The sequence below is a fragment of the Sminthopsis crassicaudata genome, chromosome 5, assembly GCF_048593235.1.
Source record: "Sminthopsis crassicaudata isolate SCR6 chromosome 5, ASM4859323v1, whole genome shotgun sequence".
Taxonomy (NCBI): Eukaryota; Metazoa; Chordata; class Mammalia; order Dasyuromorphia; family Dasyuridae; genus Sminthopsis; species Sminthopsis crassicaudata.
This window is the reverse complement of record NC_133621.1, coordinates 89,941,958-89,960,620: the sequence shown is the minus strand read 5'-3', so window position 1 is coordinate 89,960,620 and position 18,663 is coordinate 89,941,958. Positions and strand designations below refer to the sequence as shown.

Sequence of the window (18,663 nt, the reverse complement as noted above, 5' to 3'; positions counted from 1 at the left end):
GCAAGTCACTTACCTCTGCAGGCCTCAGTATGTTAATCTATAAAAAAGAGGTTAAATGAAGTAATCTTTAAGGTCTCTTTTAGCTTGAAATATTTTTTAAAAGTCTACATATTTCATATTTCCACCCTGTCCTAAAATATTAATTAGAAAAAGTATCAAACAAATTTTATATTAAAAAGAGCTCCTCAAAAACATAAAACTAAAACAACTACAATCTAAACTATTGTTTTAAGTTACTGAAATTTCATCACAACCCATGTAGAAAATACTACTCAGACTATATGTTCATAGTTTTCAACTATGTCATTTATATGTCACATAAACCACGTGTTTACATTATGTATTTTTAAAAAATAAATTTATGTCATTTTTGAAGTTTGGGTCTAAAAATTAGAAATACAAGATACACTAAAAGTACGTAATGAAGAGAGTGAAAATTTTAAAATAATAAGCTATGAGTTTAAAGTACTTAATATGCATAAAATAAGCATAAATTCAAACTCCAAATAAAATTTACATTAGAGTAATGGTTATAAACCAGCAGAACAAAAATATATTTAATATATTTCTTTCTTTTTTCATTGTGTTTGATTTTCATGGAAATCTATATTTATTGGTGAATTTCAAATAGGCTTGCCTTTTAAATAAAGAAAACAATAGAAGAGTATTATTAGAAAGGAAATATATAAAAGTAATAGTCAAAACAAACACTTCGGAACTAACACTACAAGACTATAAAACTGGTTCAAATGAGATATTTGGTAAGCACTTAACGCAGTGCCTGGCACATAACAGGCACTTTGTAAATGCTTATTTTCTTACTTCCCTTCCTTAGTTAAAGGTAGAGCACAAATAAAGTTATCAGTGGCTTACAAACCCTAGGCAATTCCCTTCAGGTTTTGATTTGCTTTATATGGTTGTCCTTGGAATTGCACTCCAAACTTTCTCCCCAAGTATGTGTGTGTGTGTGTGTGTGTGTGTGTGTGTGTGTGTGTGTGTGTGTGTGTGTGTGTGTGTGTGTGTCTGTGTCTGTGTGTCTGTCTGTCTGTCTCTCTCTTTTTTTGGTCAAGGTTCAGAAAGAAAATAAAATAGCATGTAAGTAAGGCTTAAGCATCAAAGCACAACAGAGTGAAGCTGGTCAGGTATGTCTTCATGCTCATAAATGCAAGGTGATTTTATTTTATTATTATTTATTATTATTTTTTTTAACCAATTGTGTTTTATTCTAACTCTTTTCATTTCTGTGTTCCTGGTCTGATAACCTGATTTTGTTTTCTGTATTATTGTCTCCAATTAGCAATGGGTTCCTAATCCTGTCCTAGCAACATGATTCATTAAATACTGGGTACGTGTCCTCTCTTGAAACTTCTTTCCTTCTTACGTCAGTATCTCATTATCATTATACCCTATATCTGTATAATATTTTAAAATATTTTTCCCATGTTAGTTTTATCATGCTGTTTAAGTGAGAACCAAAACTCGCAAATTCAGAAATGCAATAAATATGCTTTCTGATACTGATATGATGCTATATCACAACTCTGAATATATTGTACATTCAAACTCCAATTTGAATGGTCCAAGAGCTTGAGGACCATTTATACATGTACAAAACTACATTTTTCCACATATATTTCTGAGTTCTGTAAATATGGAAGTACCTGTATTTGGGAATATTTAGATCATCCCCTAATATATCATTATCTTTAAATCACAATCAGAATCCAAAATTTTCATATGACATATTCAGATGCTCTAAGATGTTTTCAGTTAGGTTAATATGACCTAATTTCTCTCCTGAACTCCATTTTATATATGTTGTTTCCCTTATTACAACATTAGCTCCTTAAGACCAGGGACTATCTGCTTTTTTCTTTGTAATCTCAGTGCTTAGCTTAGCTCTCTGCATGTAGTCAGTGCTGAACAAATGCTTTTTATTAAGTTTATTACAAACCAATATGTTTCACAAGTACTTGAAACTCAACATGTTTAGAACAGAATTCATTATATTGTCCCTTAACCAGTTCTTTTCTTCAAACTTCTATTATGGAGTATTATTCTTATACAATATCTTTTATATCCATCTCTTTCTAATTATACAGACTTTACCTTATTTGAAATCTTCATTAATTGAATCTCTCCTCTACCACTGCAATAATCTACTAGTTGGTCATCTTGCTTCTAGTCTCTTCACTCTAAATTTACCACTCAGCTAACAAACTGAAATTCCTAAAACACAGATATGATCCTATGAGTTCCCTACTCAAAATTCTTCAGTGGCTCTCAATTCCCTCTAGAATAAAATAAAATAAAACAAAAACAAAACTGCAGTCTGGTATTAAAAACCCTCTACGATTTTCTTTTGTATTAGTTAAAATTACTTCCATTCACATGGCCTCTAGGCCAGTCAGACAAATTTAGTAGTTGTTACCCGTGCATATATCTCTTTGACTTTGCTCAGATTGTTCCTAAAATCTAGAATGTACTCTCCTTACATTCAGCTCTAATAATCTCTAGCTTCCTTCAAAGGAGTGTCAGATACTGAGTCCTACCCAAGGCCTTTTCCAAACACTCCACACCTAAGAGGTTAGTACTCTCTCCCTATTAAGTTTATATAACTTTGTGTATACTTTATATTTACTCATTTGGTTAAATGATACATCTCTCAGGATAGCTGGGAAACTGTTAATTCCATGAGAACAGAGGTAACTTTGTTTCTGCCATATGTATGTATGTGTGTGTGTGTGTGTGTGTGTGTGTGTGTGTGTGCGCGCACAAGCGTGGGTGTGCATGCACGCGCAAAGTGCGCTCTAGTGCAGAACAGGAGGGGAGGAAGACATGGGTGAAGAGGGAGGGTGAGAACTAAGAAAGAGCAGCAGTGTTAGGAGTCAAATGGCAGAAAGGGGAATTCAGCATTGAAATGGAGAAGAGGGTTAATTTGGGCTGAAATAATTTTTGTGAAGCAGAAATAAATGGCATAAATAGTCAACAGATCCTTACTACATACCTACGTATTTACATCTGACCTATATAATGTTTCAAAAGGGACAAAAGACAGGCAACCAATAACTTAAACAAAGCAATACATAATGTTTCCATAAAATAGCCAAAAAGTGATCAGGAAGAGGGAGGATTGTGGGAAGATGGTGGGAGTAAGTTGGTAAATTTCAAGCGCTCCCAATTTCCCCCACAAATAGAACAAATCTGAACCTTAGGGCAAGCATAGACTGATGAAAAATCAAGAAGATTTGGAGCAGAATCTGGGTCCTGCAAATACAACCCTAGAAGACCCAAAGATAGACTGGGGGCTGAGATTAACCTAAGCAAATTGAAGCTCCACAGAAATATCAAATGGGGAACACCCTGGGACTAGCTGGATGTGGCTGGAACCTCAGAAGGAACCAAAGAAACTTTTACCTCCTAGACAACTTGTGAAGTCAGGGTCTGAGTCCTGGAACACTGAGTGAACCTTGGCTGAAAAAGCATACCAGGACTTGGGAAAGAAGAAGCCAACACTCTGCTGGTTGTGGGCACTTGCTGAAGGGTGGAGCTTTTGGTTTAGAGTTCCAGGTCAGAGAGGAGAGTTGAAAAGAAGGTAGAGGCACCATTCCCCTACCCCACAATTAGAAGTACTTATACTAATACCTCCTTATTTTAAAATAAATTAACAGGCAAAGAAGAAAGACCCCACTGTAGAAACTATGGGTTTAAGACCGGGGTTCATCTTCAGAGGAAGACATTAAAGTTAAAAAAAACACCCAAAAGCTTCTACCCTAAAAAGTAATATGAAATGGCTCCCTGCCCAGAGAGAATTTATAGAATTCAAAAAAGAATTTAGAAGTCAAATGAGATGCATTGAGGAAAAACAAACAAAAAAAAAGATTTAACTAAAAATCATATTAGAAAAACAAGAAGATTATGAAACAAAAAGTTAATGAACCAGAGAAGGAGATACAGCTCAAAGATACAACTCTTTGACAATTAGAATTGTCCAAGGGGAGGGCAGTGAAACTATGAGATAACAAGAAATAACAAAACAGATGAAAAAGAATGAGAAAATAGAACAGAATGTGAAACATAAGAAAAACGACACTTCTGGAGAACAGAACAAGAAGAAAAAAATATAAGAATAACTGGTCTCCCTGGGAGTTGTGAGCAAAAATAGGACCTTCACAGAATAATACAAGAAATAATCCAAGAAAATTGTCCTGGAGTGATAGAGCACGAGGGGAAAGTAGAAATAGAAAAAAATCCACTGATAACCACTTCAACAAGATCCTTTGTGGAAAACTCATAGGAACATAATTGCCAAATTTCAAAACCCCTAGATCAAAAAGAAAATTTTGTAAGAAACAAGAACAAACCAATTCAAATACGCTGGAATTACAGTTAGAATTTATACAGGATTTATCAGCAGCTACAATAAAAGACTGCAGATTCTGGAATCATATCTACCAACAATCAAAAGAACTAGACCTACAGCCAAAAATATCATATCCAGCAAAACTATCTATTATATTGGATGAGAAAAAGTGGACATTCAATGAACTTGCAGATTTTCAGGAAATTTAACATATAAGAGTTGAGATCAAAGATCAATTCTAAGGAACTCAACATGAACAAATTGATTGTTTTTGTTTTGGTTTTACATGAGAAATTTATAGCATATGCCTATGATTAACATCAACAATAGGGCAGCTCAAAAGAAAGATTGGAGCAGAGTTAAAGTAAAAATAGTGATTATTTTATACAAATGAGGTGCAGAGGAAGAATACATATGGAGGCATTAGAGGGAAGAGGAGGAGGAGGGCTCATAACTCAGAAAACCTAATTACATTGAGAATGGGTACAATAGGTAACATTACATATGTACTATGAAGTGTATAGCAACCTCCAAAATCTATAAAGAAATAAAGAGGGAGGGATGGATGGACAGGGAAGTAAAGGGTTTGGATAGAAAACAAGAAAGGGGATTTATGAGTGGGGGGAAGTTAATAGCAAAAAGGATCAGCAAGGATAGGAAAGCTATGTGTATGTGTATGTGTGAAGGTTATATGTGTGTGTGTGTATGTATGTATGTATGTATGTATATATATATATATATATATATATATATATATATATATATATATAAACTTTCTTGAACTAGTATTTGTTGTTAAATAGTTTGAATCCTCCCCAATGTTCTGCTGGGCACATGACAATGTTCCCTTTTGTTTTGCATTCCTTTTCTGATTTTTTTTCTTATTCTGTTTCTTTAAATAAAATAAATTTGAAAAAAATTTAAAAATAAAGTTAAATAGGAATTGAATGCTTACCACTGAAATGATCAAGAGATACTTCATGTTAAAGGGTAGAGCTTTAAAGTTGGATAGAGTTTCAAAATGTGGAGAATGGGGAAGGGTGCAAAGGGAAAATGGAGTCCATGCTTAGCTCGAAGAAATAGAATGAATAAAGGCACAAAAGAGGAAGACAAATGATGTTCATGTAATGGTGAGTTTGTTATGTTTAGTTAGAGTACAGAGGAAGTATAGTAGAGATAAAACAAGGAAGAAGTGATAAAATGCTTAAAACATGTGGTAATAAGAGAGAGACTAGGTGTAAGGGGAATGGGAAGAAAGGGCTGGGGATATGGAGATTCAAACAATTTCAAAAAGTTTTTGTAATAATCTGGGACTGATATAGGGTAGTAGTAGTAAAACTGGAAAAGGATAGATGTAAACAATATGTTGGAAAAATCAACAGATTTTGATGACAAGGTAGAGCATTAGCAAAGAAACTACTAAGAGTACCCTAAAAAAGAAATTAGAAAATATTCAAAAGCCAGCAGCTGAAAAAGGGGCTTCTAAATTATAGGCCCTAGGCTGAGAGACTGCTGGGATGATTGATATTAAAGAAGCAGCTTATAGTGTTAGGCTCAATGAAAAGAGTATGAAATAGTGAATTAAGAAACCCTTGGGTTCAAATCTTGTCTCTCATACCAATGACCTGTATTACTATGGGAGCAAGTAACCTTACCTCTCTGACTCTCAGTTCCTCATCTGCAAAGTGAGATAATAAAAATGTCTCCTTCACAGAGTTGGGAAATACATGCAAATTATTTTGTAAACTTTTCAAAGTTGATTACCCCTTTCTTTTAAGCAAAAGCACAAGCCAACCAAGTCAGCCAAATTTTCAATAATATATTTTTAAAGGAAAGGATCTCTTCTGGGAGAGGAGAGGAGACAACAAAAAAATTCAAGTGCTGGACCTCAATGGATGCCTACCTTATAAGACCATTATTGTGAGGATCAAATAAGATAATATATGTCAAGTGCTTTGCAAACCTAAACAATAGCTCTTTTACTGTTATTTTTATTTTCCTACAAAATTGCTTTTTGTGGCCAATTTGAAGGCTACCAAAAATCAGAAACAAAATAAATGACAGCTTGACATGACACTTTCTTGACATTTCATTTCAAGGAAAATAGATATTTTCTTGATATGGGGCAAACAGGCAAGGAGCTGGTGGCACCACATGCAGAGCCTAGTGGTAAGCCATAGGAATTGAGTTCCCACAAGGATATTTGAGAGAGTGGGCTTGAAGAGAACACACTAGAAAACAATAAATGAAAGCTATAAAAATGCAGCCTAAGATTAAACTGGATCCTCAACCTGTCCCCTCCCCCCCCAACATGACTCTCACCCTCTATAATTAGAGCTCAATCAGATCGACTTTTCCCTAACATTAGCACAAGTGCAATCACAGCCAACAAAAGAGAAATCTTAAAGCCTTTCCACTCAGATAATGTACTTTGTAAGCAAGCCATCACATTTCCTCTGCATGAAGATCTGCCCTCCAGTTCTTCAATTACTTATTGGATATATTTTTAGTTTTCTGATGCTAGAGCGAATTACATTTTTAGTCAAGAAGGGTTTCTCACCCCTCTGGGATATGGTCTATTCTTCCAAATTTATTTACACTGCCAATTTCATTTGTAAGGACGGGATCCATTTAGCAGATAAATATAATGCTTTGTGGATTTCTTATGAAAAGATTGAGTATCTAAAATATTTTAGTGCAATTAAAATGAACACGAATATACTTTGAAAAAGTGTAAAAAGCCATTTAGAGACAAGTAGAGACAGGAGGAAGAGAGAGAATTTGGAATTCCAAATTTTAAAAAATGATTACAAATAAATCAAAAAAAATTTGAAGAGTAGATAATACCGGCTCACACTTATATGATGTTTCAGAACTTAGAATTCAATCCAATAGTCATTAAGTTACCCATTCTGTGTTAAATGCTGGGATACAGGTAGTGAAATAAAACAGTCCCAGTCTTTGAAAAGCTTAGTTGTACAAAATAGAGCTAAAGTTATACAATGTAATTTAAAGAGGAAGACAGCACTAACAACTGAGGTAATTGAAAAAAAAGCATCATATAACTATAGCCAATATTTATATAGTTCTTATGTAAGCCCAGCTAAGTGTTTTATAATTATCATCTCATTTGATCCTTACCACAAATCTGGAAAGGAAGTGCTATTGATACCCCCATTTTATAGATAAGAAAAATAAGTCAAACAGATTAAGTTACTTGCCCAGGATCAAACAGTTAGCAAGTATCTGAGGCTGGAACTCAGATCTTCCTCACTATAGGTTCAGTGCTCTGTCCACTTTGCTACCTAGCTGCCCAGGAATTGGCATCTGAACTTGGCTTTGAAGGAAGCCATGGATTATAAAAGTGAGAGTTGAGGAGGGAGTACATTTTCAGATGTGGGGAACCATCCCTGCAAAATTGTGGAGGAAGATAATGGAATATCATGTATATGTAATAACTAGCAAGACCATCTGACTGGCCTATTTGGCCAGATGTGAATGAGAATAATATTAATACTAGAAAGGTAGAGAAAAGCTATAATGTAGAGGGCTTTTAAGGCCATGCTATGGATTTTGTTTTTTATCCTCAGGAGAAACAGGGAGCTACTGAAGAGTTCTGAGGAAGGGACAGGTAATAAAATAAGACAAAGATGAAAGGGCGCTGGATTTGGAGTTAGAGGACTTCAGTTTAACCCCTGATTGTGTTACTATCTGTGTGTGACTATAGGGAGGTCCCTTAATATCTGTGTCAATTTTCTCATCTGTAAAATGAAGGGCTTGGATTCAGTGATTTCCTAGGTCCCTTCTGGATCTTAAATCTATGATTGTATCACCCTAATATCAGTGTGGCAGCTGTGTGGAGGAAGATAGAAGAGGACCAATTTGAAAGTCACAACAATTATTCACAAGAAAGGTGGTACAAAGTGTGGTAAGGTCGGGGATATGTAGAGAGAAGGGGCTGGATGCATGAGATATTGAAGAGGGAGAATGGAGGAGACTTGCTATTTTATAGAGAAGAAGACTATGGGGTCAAGACAGATGAAGTAATTCACCAAGAGTCATCCAACTAGAATGGTCCAAGCTGCCACTTAAACCTGTGGATGACTTTTAGCTTCAGTGTTTTGCCATGTCACATTAGAGTCATCTTTGCCCTCATGAAATTGGTCTCATCAATGCTAGTAGGAATAGCTAAATTCCTACAAAATCCCTTGTGTAAAACATATATAAAACATACTTATGAGCAGAATTTCTGGTTATTGAGACCCTACTGACAAAAAGAAACTTGAGCTAGCTGTGGAAGAAAATTAAACTACCATGGAGACAAGAATAGTGAATTCAGTTTCTTGGTCAAAATGATAGTAGTGAATATGTAGTCTAGGGCAGGGTGAATGTGGATAATGGATTACCAATCTTTTCAGCAACAGTCCAAAGTTATGTTACTCACAAATTTTATAAAGATATGTGACTTCTGCCCACAGAATATCCCTGTCCACCAGAGGCTACTAACCCTACCAATTATACCCAGTTACTTTTCACAATTCTCTTTCTTGAATTTGCTTATAAAAGATCTTGAATTTGCCTATAAAAGATCTATGAAGAGGGGGTGTATGTAGGAGTGAAAAGGGTAAATTAAATAGGTTACATATAACATATAATGAGGTAATCTTTTCCTGATGGAAATATGATGAATGTTAAGGTCTTTTTTTTGTGTTCCTTAATTTATCACAAAGTTACTATTGAATTATGTTTTGGATAGATAGTATTTTCCCCAATAGAACCCCAAAATTTGAGAGTCAAAAAGCATTTTAGTGATTGTCTCTTTTAATTCTCTTATTTTATGAAAACCGAGGCCCATAAGCTTAGGTGACTTAGTTGCTGGGTGGAACTAGAACTCAAGTCTCTTGTTTACTAAAACAATAACCTTTCTCCTATCCTACACAGGTTTTATTTTTCACTCACTGGTCAGGATAGAAAAAATATATTCAAAAGCAAGTGAATTCAAATTAAGCAGAAGGTGAAGGATTAGGAAATGTTATGTGAAAGATCCATCAAAACAGCCTGCAGAGGAACAAAAGAACATCTTGAGGTGAAAGTTTGTTTACCTGGAATAGAGGAGTTGGACTATATGGTCCCTTCTAGCTCTAAATCTCATGCACCTAAGCCTAAAGTAGATGAGAGGGAGGACAGGCAACTAGGAGGGCAAAAATAAAACTTTAAATGTTAAAGAGTATACATTAGCATGAGATGAGGTAAAAGCCTTTTAGAATCCCCAGCTTCTTTTAAGGCTTCCTTCATAAGGCCTTTCCTGATCCCTCTCATTTTTCTAAGTTCTCCCTCTACAACCTCTAAAATTACTTTGTATATATATGTATTTCATATTTATGGATCTGGGGATAAGAAGAATAAAAGCTCCCCGAAGGTAGGGACTGTCAAAGGGCAGCACTTAGCACAGTGTCTGCACAAAAGAGGCAATGGATAAAAACTTATGGGATCAAACTCAATCTCAACCATTATATTACATGTCCTTTGCCAGTGGCACTCTTATGACTGCCTTTCCATAACATTCCACTCATTGTAAAAATAGGATTTAACTCTTTCAAATCATTGTATTGTCCACTTGATCTGAGAATGACATGATTGAAAAAAAAACCAGACAAATACAAATTGTAGACTAGTGTACAAGTAGGATAAAGTAGATGATAGTTTATAATTATCCATATAGGAAATGTGCTATGTATACCAAGTGAAGGAAAATGTAACATGAAAATAGGAAAAGGAACAAGGCTTTGAAGGGTGAAAAATGTGATTTTTATGATATTCTGTATTGTTTCTGTGGCAAAGCATCCAAGAAAGGAGCAAGTCTAGAAGGCATAGAAAACCAGAGAAAGGAAATCAAAGAGATAAAAATTAATTGAGGACTTACTAAGAAAGAAAGCTTGGCTAAAATCATTAGCACATATCAGATTTAGAATTCAAATACAGTTTGGTAATCTAGCCCAAGTTTATTTTAAAAACAAGGAAACTGAGACCCAGAAAGAATCATTTATCCAGGGTCATACTAGTGTCAATAGTTAGTGGTACATTTGAGACTAGAATCCAGTTTCCCTCACTTTTGGTCCCATGTTTTTTTTCCACTGAATTTTGTGAAAGCTAGGAAAAGATTTTAGAGAATTTAAGATCATGGAGAAGAAAAGGGACTTCAAGTTAAAAGGAAACTGAGGATTAGAAGATAAATGTGTCAGTTATAGTATAGTAAATACTATAGTTATAGTAAAGTAATATAAGAGAAGGCTGAGCCATTTGGATAAAGTTAAATAGAATACTTGATGTTAAACCAAATAAGAGAATTTTGTTCTCATCAGTCAAATTTTACATGATGTTTTCTGGATGGCAAGTGCTGTCTTCCCTAAATCAAAAGCCAAATGTCAAATTTTAAATCCTCCCAGTTTCCATTCATAAATTTAATGGATTCTCTCTCTCTCTCTCTCTTTCTCTCTCTCTCTCTCTCTCTCTCTCTCTCTCTGTATATATATCATCCAAACCTTTTCTTAAACTTTATCTCACAGACCTAGACAGTGATCTCAATAATCTTGGATGTTAATAGGAAAAGTAAGGTAAGAAAGCTGTTCAATGTGGATGGAGCTGAGTTAATCAACATCCTTTTCCTTAAGATGGCAGACAGTATGATGGGTGAAGATAGTTAAGAGAGGAAGAAATTAATTACTAATGAAGAAGGCAGGTTTAGTAGAGGGTATAGAATTAAGACAGCATTTGGTTAGCAGAGAGCTACAATGGGCAGTTAAAAAAAACAATTTTAATTATTGACATCATTATTTTAGTTCTTTTCCAAGTGTGAGAAAGTTGCCTCCAAAACTGAAGTTAAGGTAGGATGAAAAATTCAGAAGTAAGACATAGAGAAAAAAGAAAAACAAATCTAGGATTAAGGGTGGCTGAGACAGTAACAGAAAATGTCTGGGATAATGTTTCAAGATTCCATAAAGAAAAAAAACAGGAAAAGAACTGAAATAGAGTAGGCTATTGAACTAGTGGTTTTAATGAGAATAAATGACTTTGGATACTGCTTTGAGGCTTGGAAAGCATGCTGTCTATATTGGCTCAATAGTACCTTATAACAACCTTGTGAGATAGGTACTCCAGATACTATTATCACCTCCATTTTATAGATTAGGAAATGGAGGTTCATAAACTTGACCAAAGTCAAACAATTATTGTGTCAAAAGAGTGATTTCAAGTGGGATGTTCCTGACTCAGTATTCTATCTACTGTGTGGTTGGGACCATTATCAACCTCAAAGAGTTGGTTGATTATTTAAAGATGGCAAAATGGTACAATGAAAAGAATATTGGCTATGTGCTCAGAGGACCGGAATCTGAATCCTACTCACTACTGAATGATGAAATTCACTTAACCATTTTGCTCCTTATTTTCCTCATCTAGAAAATGAAGAGATTAGATTACATGACACTTAAAGTTACTTCTAGTTCTAAATTCATGACCCTACAATGAATAATGCTGTGATTTGTGTACAAAGAGTACAGAGCTAGACTTATGCCTTGGAATGAATATGTAACCTAAGACAGGTAAGTAATAGAAAAAAAATTTAAACCCACACATGGAGTGATAGGTATTTTGTTATGTTTATTAAGTACCTAAATCTTCAAAAAGTCCCTATAAAGAAGCTGTTTTTTGGTCTTGCCAAGGCAAAAGCTCGATTCCTCTATGACTCCTAGAAGAGATATTTCCAAATATACTCTAAGTTGAAACAAAGTTACTGCCAGTGTGACTTTGGGCAAATTATGGGCTTTAGTTTCCTTTTCCATAAAAGGAGAGGACTCAACTTGAGCTCTGAGGTCCCTTCTAGCTGTAAAGGACAGGATTCTATGAAATTCTCTTAAATGAATGGCACAGTACAGGGAATATGATGGGGATTTAAAAAAAACCTTTTTTGAATTAAACATATCCTTAGAGATTTCAAAATAAAGCTTTCTTATTTTTTCTTCCTCTTATTAAAACAGATTTTAAAAGAAGATTCTCCCAATCCTTCTCCTCCTACTCTCTCTTCCTTACTTGTAACCCACCCCCAATTCCTGGGCACATTCATAAACAATTAAAAGACAGAAAATACTATTTCTAGTAATAAGCATTTGTTTTTTACACATGTATTTTTGGACTTAATGTTTTAGGTACTCGAAAGATATTAATACATGATACACAAAAAAATTTAAAGGTCAAAAGGAGACCTCCAGGACAGACGTGAAATTATCAACCATACTAGCAATATCAGTTCTCAGGATATTTTAAAAATATAATTTATGTCCAACCTCTTCTGTAAAACTTTTTTGTTTTGGTCCAAAGAAATGTAAAATTTTGTTTGATGTTCATTCTCCCTCCCCCATTTTGGATGAATAAGCAATTTAAAAGTTCAATGGAAACAATGCAGTGCTATAAAGACTCAATCACTCCACCACAGCAAGGGAACTCAAGAAGAAAGCAACACACTGCCCCTTTTTGCTCAGCTCTGTTACAAATCATTGTTTAATTCTCCTTGAAAATTTAGAAAAGTTGGAAAGGGATACTGTAGGGGGAAGTTATGAGAGTAAGGTAGGAGACTGTTTAGATGTGAAATCCTCAATTCCTAAACTGTATTCAGACCAGTTACTGAAGTCAATAGGTATAGAATGAACTTAATAGCGTTAGAATGAAAAACAGCACATACACTCTTTGAAGGCAGGCAATAGAGGCTCTATGAATTGAGACAGTTAAATGAAACATAGAAATTTTGGGAATGTCTTATAATTATATAATTGAAAAAATAGATTCTAACTGGTTGGACTTTAGGAGTATTCTGACCAGTTAAAATGATTGTGTATCCTTTAATAAAAAGCAAACAAACAATAATCTCAAAAGGCCTATGTATTTGGCCTTTTAATTAATGCTGTTCTTAACTAAAATGTTTTTCATTTTCCTCCCTTTTCCCTTCAATACTCTGAAAACAAAAAATACATTAGATATCCATCATGACACAGCCAGGGAACAAAGATAACTCCCGATTTGGGCTTTTAGCTCTTGTGAAAGAGACTAGGCTATACATCATTCTACACACAGGGGTCACAATTTGACTTGAAGTATGATTAAATCTATGCTATGGAAATATACTATATGAAGACATTTTACTGTGCTCACATTAAAAATGCCAGGTTATTTTTCAGTGAGATGAAATAACCAAGTTATAGTAAAAATTTATACTACTCTCATTTCAACTCATTGAAGACACTGAATAAAGAAATAAAAATTGTATGATCATTTATTATAAAACAATCCTCAGCGAGGTACGTCAGTGGAATTGCTGCAATGTGGCTAAAATCGAGAAAAAACAAAAGCAGAGATCTGCTTAATATCATAAGGCTAATAAAATGTGTGGTTTACTTAATCATATGACAGTGAATGAACAGGATCAAAGTAAAGTTGGCACTGAGACAGCATCCACATGGCGCATTCTTTGTTTCAGGGCTTCAGTCTACCAGCTTTTGGGGAGAAAATATAAACCCCCTTTATAATACATTTATAGTGGAAGAATAATGTTTATTTAAATTTACCAAACTGTCAAGATTTTTATATGAAGTCATAATATTAAAAAAATGTCCAGAGTTTTAAAAAAAAAGCAGTACAACTGATCTCTTCATAGCCAGTAATAAGTATTAATTTTTAACAGAATAAAAGCTCATTCTTTTTGAATTCTAAGTGCTTCAGCAAAAGATCCAAGGAACTCTTTTGGGGAAAGCTATGCTAAAATGAAGGAAAAATGAGTAATATTTGGAAAGGCAGTAGAAATGATGTTAAGTCGAGCAAACTAGGAAACAATTCCGTAAGAAGCGACTATTTTTTCTTTACTACAGAATTTTCCTCTTTAAGAGGGGAAGCAGGGCCCCCCACGGACTGCATTATCACAATTAAGGTACCCTAACAGCCCGGTGTATTTATAGGCACGGCTTTAAAAAGCTGGGGTGAGTACATCTAAGTATTAAATGACGACATATACAGAAACGAAGTGCATGTATCTGGTCATAATTCGAGTTGTTCGGCCCGTAAAGGACAAAAGGACTTAGGGAAAGCACTTGCTTAAGACTGCCGGCTCCCTCACTACACCACCCCTCCTCCAGCTCCGGAGAACGGGCTACCATAGATTTCTCTGCTTAGAAAGACAAGAGCTATCGGCCACCGCCGGCACCGTCCTCCCCGCGGCTGTGCCTTCTTCATCCCTGGATTCTCAGCCACCCCAAGCAGGCGGCTCCATCGCCCATCAGCGGCAGCGCTGGCCACGGGAGGGCTTCAAGGTGATGAGCCGCCGGGCATCCCTGGACCAGCCGGCGTTCTGCACCGGAGGGGGAAGGGCGGGGTGGGCTGGTTCCCCCAGCCCCCGCCCCCACCCCACCCCCATCCCCTCGCTCTTTTTCACACCGGCTGCGGCGGCGGCGGCTCCGAGCCGAGCAGCAGCTAGCTCCCTTTTTCTTCGCCTCCCTTTCTCGGCCATCCCCGGGAGGAAGGCGGGCTGGGGGGACCCTGGGGGCGAAGTTGCAGCCTCAGCCCCGGCGGCTCGCCCCGCCGCAGCCAATGTCCGAAATCATCCCAACCCTCCCGAGGGATGAGAGGCACCCGGAGCGTGGGGGGCGGAGGTCGCGGGGAAAGGGCGGGAGTTGGTCGGGAGCCGCACACACTCACTCACTCACCTTCCTCTTCTAACTCTAATTTCTCCAGCATGCCGGCTTCAGCGGTTCCTGGGGCTGCTGCTGCTGCAACTGCTGCTGCCGCCGCGGCCGCCGCTACAGCCGCCTGAGGAGGAGGAGGAGGAGGAGGAGGAGGGGAGAGAGGAGAAGAAGGATCAGCATTCAGACCCAGGCTGGAGGAAGTCCCGGGGACCTGCCGCGGCCGCCCGGCGGGGACTCGAGGTGGGCTGGGCGGCGGGGAGGGGGCGGCGGGGGAGGGCCGCGGCCAGGGCTCAGCCTGACAGGGCTCGATTTCTCCGGTCTCACCCGCCGGGGCCGGGTCAGGGGAGGAGCTCCGGTGCTCGGGCCTTCCCCCTGGCCCCTCCTTCAAACCCCGCCCCCGCCCCCTGAGGGCGGAGCCGGGGAACCGGCAACACCTCCCCGCCAGGCTCTCTGGCGCGGCGCGGCGCCGCTACTGCCACGGCCGCTGCGGGAGGGGAGGTTCTGGGGACCCGCCCCCTATCCGGCCCTCCTCCCTCCTCCCCTTCCCTCCGCGAGCCTCCTTCGGGTGTCGCCGCCGGGTCTCCTCACCGCGGGGAACCCCGCCCCCCGCCCTGGAGCCCTCAGGGTCGCTCCGCGACGCCGCAGGTACCCGGGCCACCAATGGAGACTTCATACACCCGCTTCCCCTCTCATCCCCTCGACCCCTCCCCGGGCTTCTGCCCTCTCAGCTCCCCTCCCTCCTCCGCTATCCCCACCCTCTCGGGATGGAACGGTCCGTTTTGCTGCAGTGGTCTCAGCCTCTCCCCCCCATGCTCTTGGTATCTACCTATGATGATGAGGGGAGGGGGGGGAGGAAAGGAGGGATACGGTGAGAGTGAAAGTGAGGGAGTAGGAGGGACTATGTTTGGGTGAGTGTGTTTTTGGAGGGGGAGCTGAGGTGGAGAGAAAGCGGAGGAAGGGCCGACGTACGGGGCAGTGCAGACAGGTCTGGCCGCGTCTCTCTGCCCTGGCTCTGCAGTTCGGCCGGCCCTTCCGCAGCCCCTCCTCCTGGGCCAGGCAGGAGCTGGCGTTGCCACAGGAGGGGAGAGCGAGAGAGCGAGCCCGAGCCCCTTCTCACCACTACTCCCCCTTTCTCTTCCCTGGCGCCCGCGGGTGGTACGGTCCGGTAGGTTTAAGCTCCCCTGGTATCAGCGTAAACCATTTGCAGGGAGGGGGGCAGGAGGTTAGGGTGATGGGGTAATAGGGACGTCTTCAGAAGGGGAAGAGATAATCTGAAAGGAGTTTGGGAGGGTTAATGCTGTCAAGAGCTGGCTGGGGGGCGAGAATACTGTATTTTCTACCATTCCTTTGGAAGGGAACCCCAAACTCTTTCCACTGTTCTCAATTGACTAGAAATTGACCATAAGGAGATCTCTGAACTGAACCTTGCCCCTCATCCCACTGCCCTTTTTACTCAGCCTGTGGCCTTCCAATTCAGCCCCGCCCCCAAGCCTAGTTCCCAGGGGACCGAACTCTTCGGGGCAAGGCCTCTGGGGACCTGGGAGTTGGAAAGAGGGCCCACGCCGTGATAACAAATCTAAATCTGCTCAGGCCACGCCTGCTCCCCTGCATCCTCGGGGTTTGCGCAGCTGGCAGGCCCCGACGCCGCTGCATCTGAGGAGCTGGAGAGGGAGGCACGCTACCCTGTGTGTGACCTGCCCGTGTCTCACCCATAGGCATTCTGTCTTGTCAGGGACCCTGCCTTTGGAGGAGCTGTCACTCTTCCTGGCCTCTCTCCAGCCTTCAGAACCAGTTGCCTGTCATCCTTGCTGGGCAGGGGAAAGGGAAGAGTAATTGGGGTTATTCAAATGAACCAGGTCTCAGAGCCACTTCTCTTTCTGAGTCAGTAATTCAACAAGTGCTTACTGTGTGCTAGGTACTGTGCCTGCTCTCAAGGAGCTCACCCCTCCGAGGGGCAGGCGGCCCCAAACAACTGTGTACAAATAGGATATGTACGAGATAAACTGGAGCTGTCTCAGAGAGAAGACACTGAGGTGAGGGAAGACCGAGAGACGGTTCTTTCTGGCAGAAGATGGGACTTTAGCTGAGACTTGAAGGAAACCAGAGAAATTAATGCTGGACATAGGAGAGGTAGAATGGAGGATAGACCAAGAGAATGTCTGGGGTCGAGCTAAGGAGTGGTGGAATCGTCTCGTTTGAGAAGTGCAAGGATGCCACTGTTACTGCGTCAGAGCTGTGGAGTGAGGAGTAAGGTGTGAGGAGACAAAAAAGGTAGGAAGAGAGCAGGTTTATAAAGGGCTTTCAAAGCCAAAGAAAAGATTTCGGTTTGATCTTGGGAGGAAGGGAGCTTCTGGAGTTGAATGAAGGGGGGGAGCAGTTTTCTCAGTCCATAGTTAACCAATTTCTTGGCCTTCTGTGCAGAAAAGGAAAAGGATGAAAAGAAGGATAGTAGCTGAAATTTTTATAGTTATGTTTCTTTAAAATTCATATCTATAAAATGAGAGATGTATCTCAAATCTGTTTTTCTGCTCATTATAACATTTCTTCTAGGACAGTAATGGTTAAAGTGTAGGCACAGAAATGACTGAAGGTGGCATCTTACATGCTAAAAGTTAGGCTTGCTGTTGGGATACAACTGGAGCTTACCCTGGAAATGTCAGAAAGAATGTGATGGGGAGATACCAAGCTCTTTAAAGGGAAACAATAGAACTTGTCCAATTTATAGTTGATTCCAAAATAAGCCCTCTGCTGTGATGGAAGGGAAAGGATGAAGAAGCCTATTTATAATAATGATAGGATAGATCTAGGATGAGAAGAAACTTTGAGGTCATGCTGAGCAACCCCCTTTTTTCCAGAGGAAACTGAGGCTCAGGGAGGTTGCGATTTGCCCAGTAAGTAGCAGAGCTCAGGATTTTGACTCCAAATTCAGTATATCCCTCCAAGAGCAAAAGTTTGGTTTTACTGGATTGCAGAGAAATAATGAGAGTAGAGTAAAATAAGCCTGAGACTAAGGTATAGGTGGAAATAACTAAAAATGATGAGGTTATTACATCAGGGAACTCTAAGGCATTATTAACCATGGAAGTTTTACATGTGATGAGTTTTTTGGTTGTTAAAAGAGAATCAACAGTATTCTAACATAGAAAAAAATGGAGTATCATAAGGGGTGGGAAGGCGTTTGAAAGTTAAAAGGCAGCAAATTTAGTTAAAACTCATTTTAAGACTTTATGTATACCAAAGAGCACAAGTTCTTTACTTGCTCTTTACTTGCTGACATTTTAAGAAAAATCTTAAAATAGCTGGCACAAGGAAGTACAATCATCTAAATTATTTAGGGGCTACTTATCCGTATCAAGACACTTCTCCTTCCTGCTGCCTTTCCTTAGACTGGCTCATTGGCTCAGTTAGACATGCTCCAGATGGTAGCAATGTAAAAAGGAAGGAGGTGAAATCAAGCCAGTTCACAAGGGAAAGATATGTGGTGCACTGTTCTCATTATTAGCAAATCCTATTAGATGGAGGGGGGCTGTCTTACTCTTTTTGTTGTATTTTGTTGTTCTTCCTGGACCTCTT

The 18,663-nt window shown here is 39.2% G+C and overlaps 1 protein-coding gene across 6 annotated transcripts in view; it reads right to left on the bottom strand.

Moving 5' to 3' along the window:
- Positions 1-18,663, bottom strand: part of PRKAG2 (protein kinase AMP-activated non-catalytic subunit gamma 2) — a 409,151-nt gene that overhangs the window by 65,363 nt on the left and 325,125 nt on the right. For 4 of the 6 annotated variants that reach the window (XM_074267439.1, XM_074267441.1, XM_074267440.1 and 1 more), the window contains one exon: positions 15,112-15,214. The exons of 1 other annotated variant lie outside the window; for it this stretch is intronic. In XM_074267439.1, coding sequence (XP_074123540.1) covers positions 15,112-15,214 — 103 coding nt within the window. Of the gene's footprint in view, positions 1-15,111; positions 15,215-15,739; positions 15,849-18,663 lie in introns of those variants that run through there. One more of the 6 variants, XM_074267443.1, reaches the window with a different exon arrangement.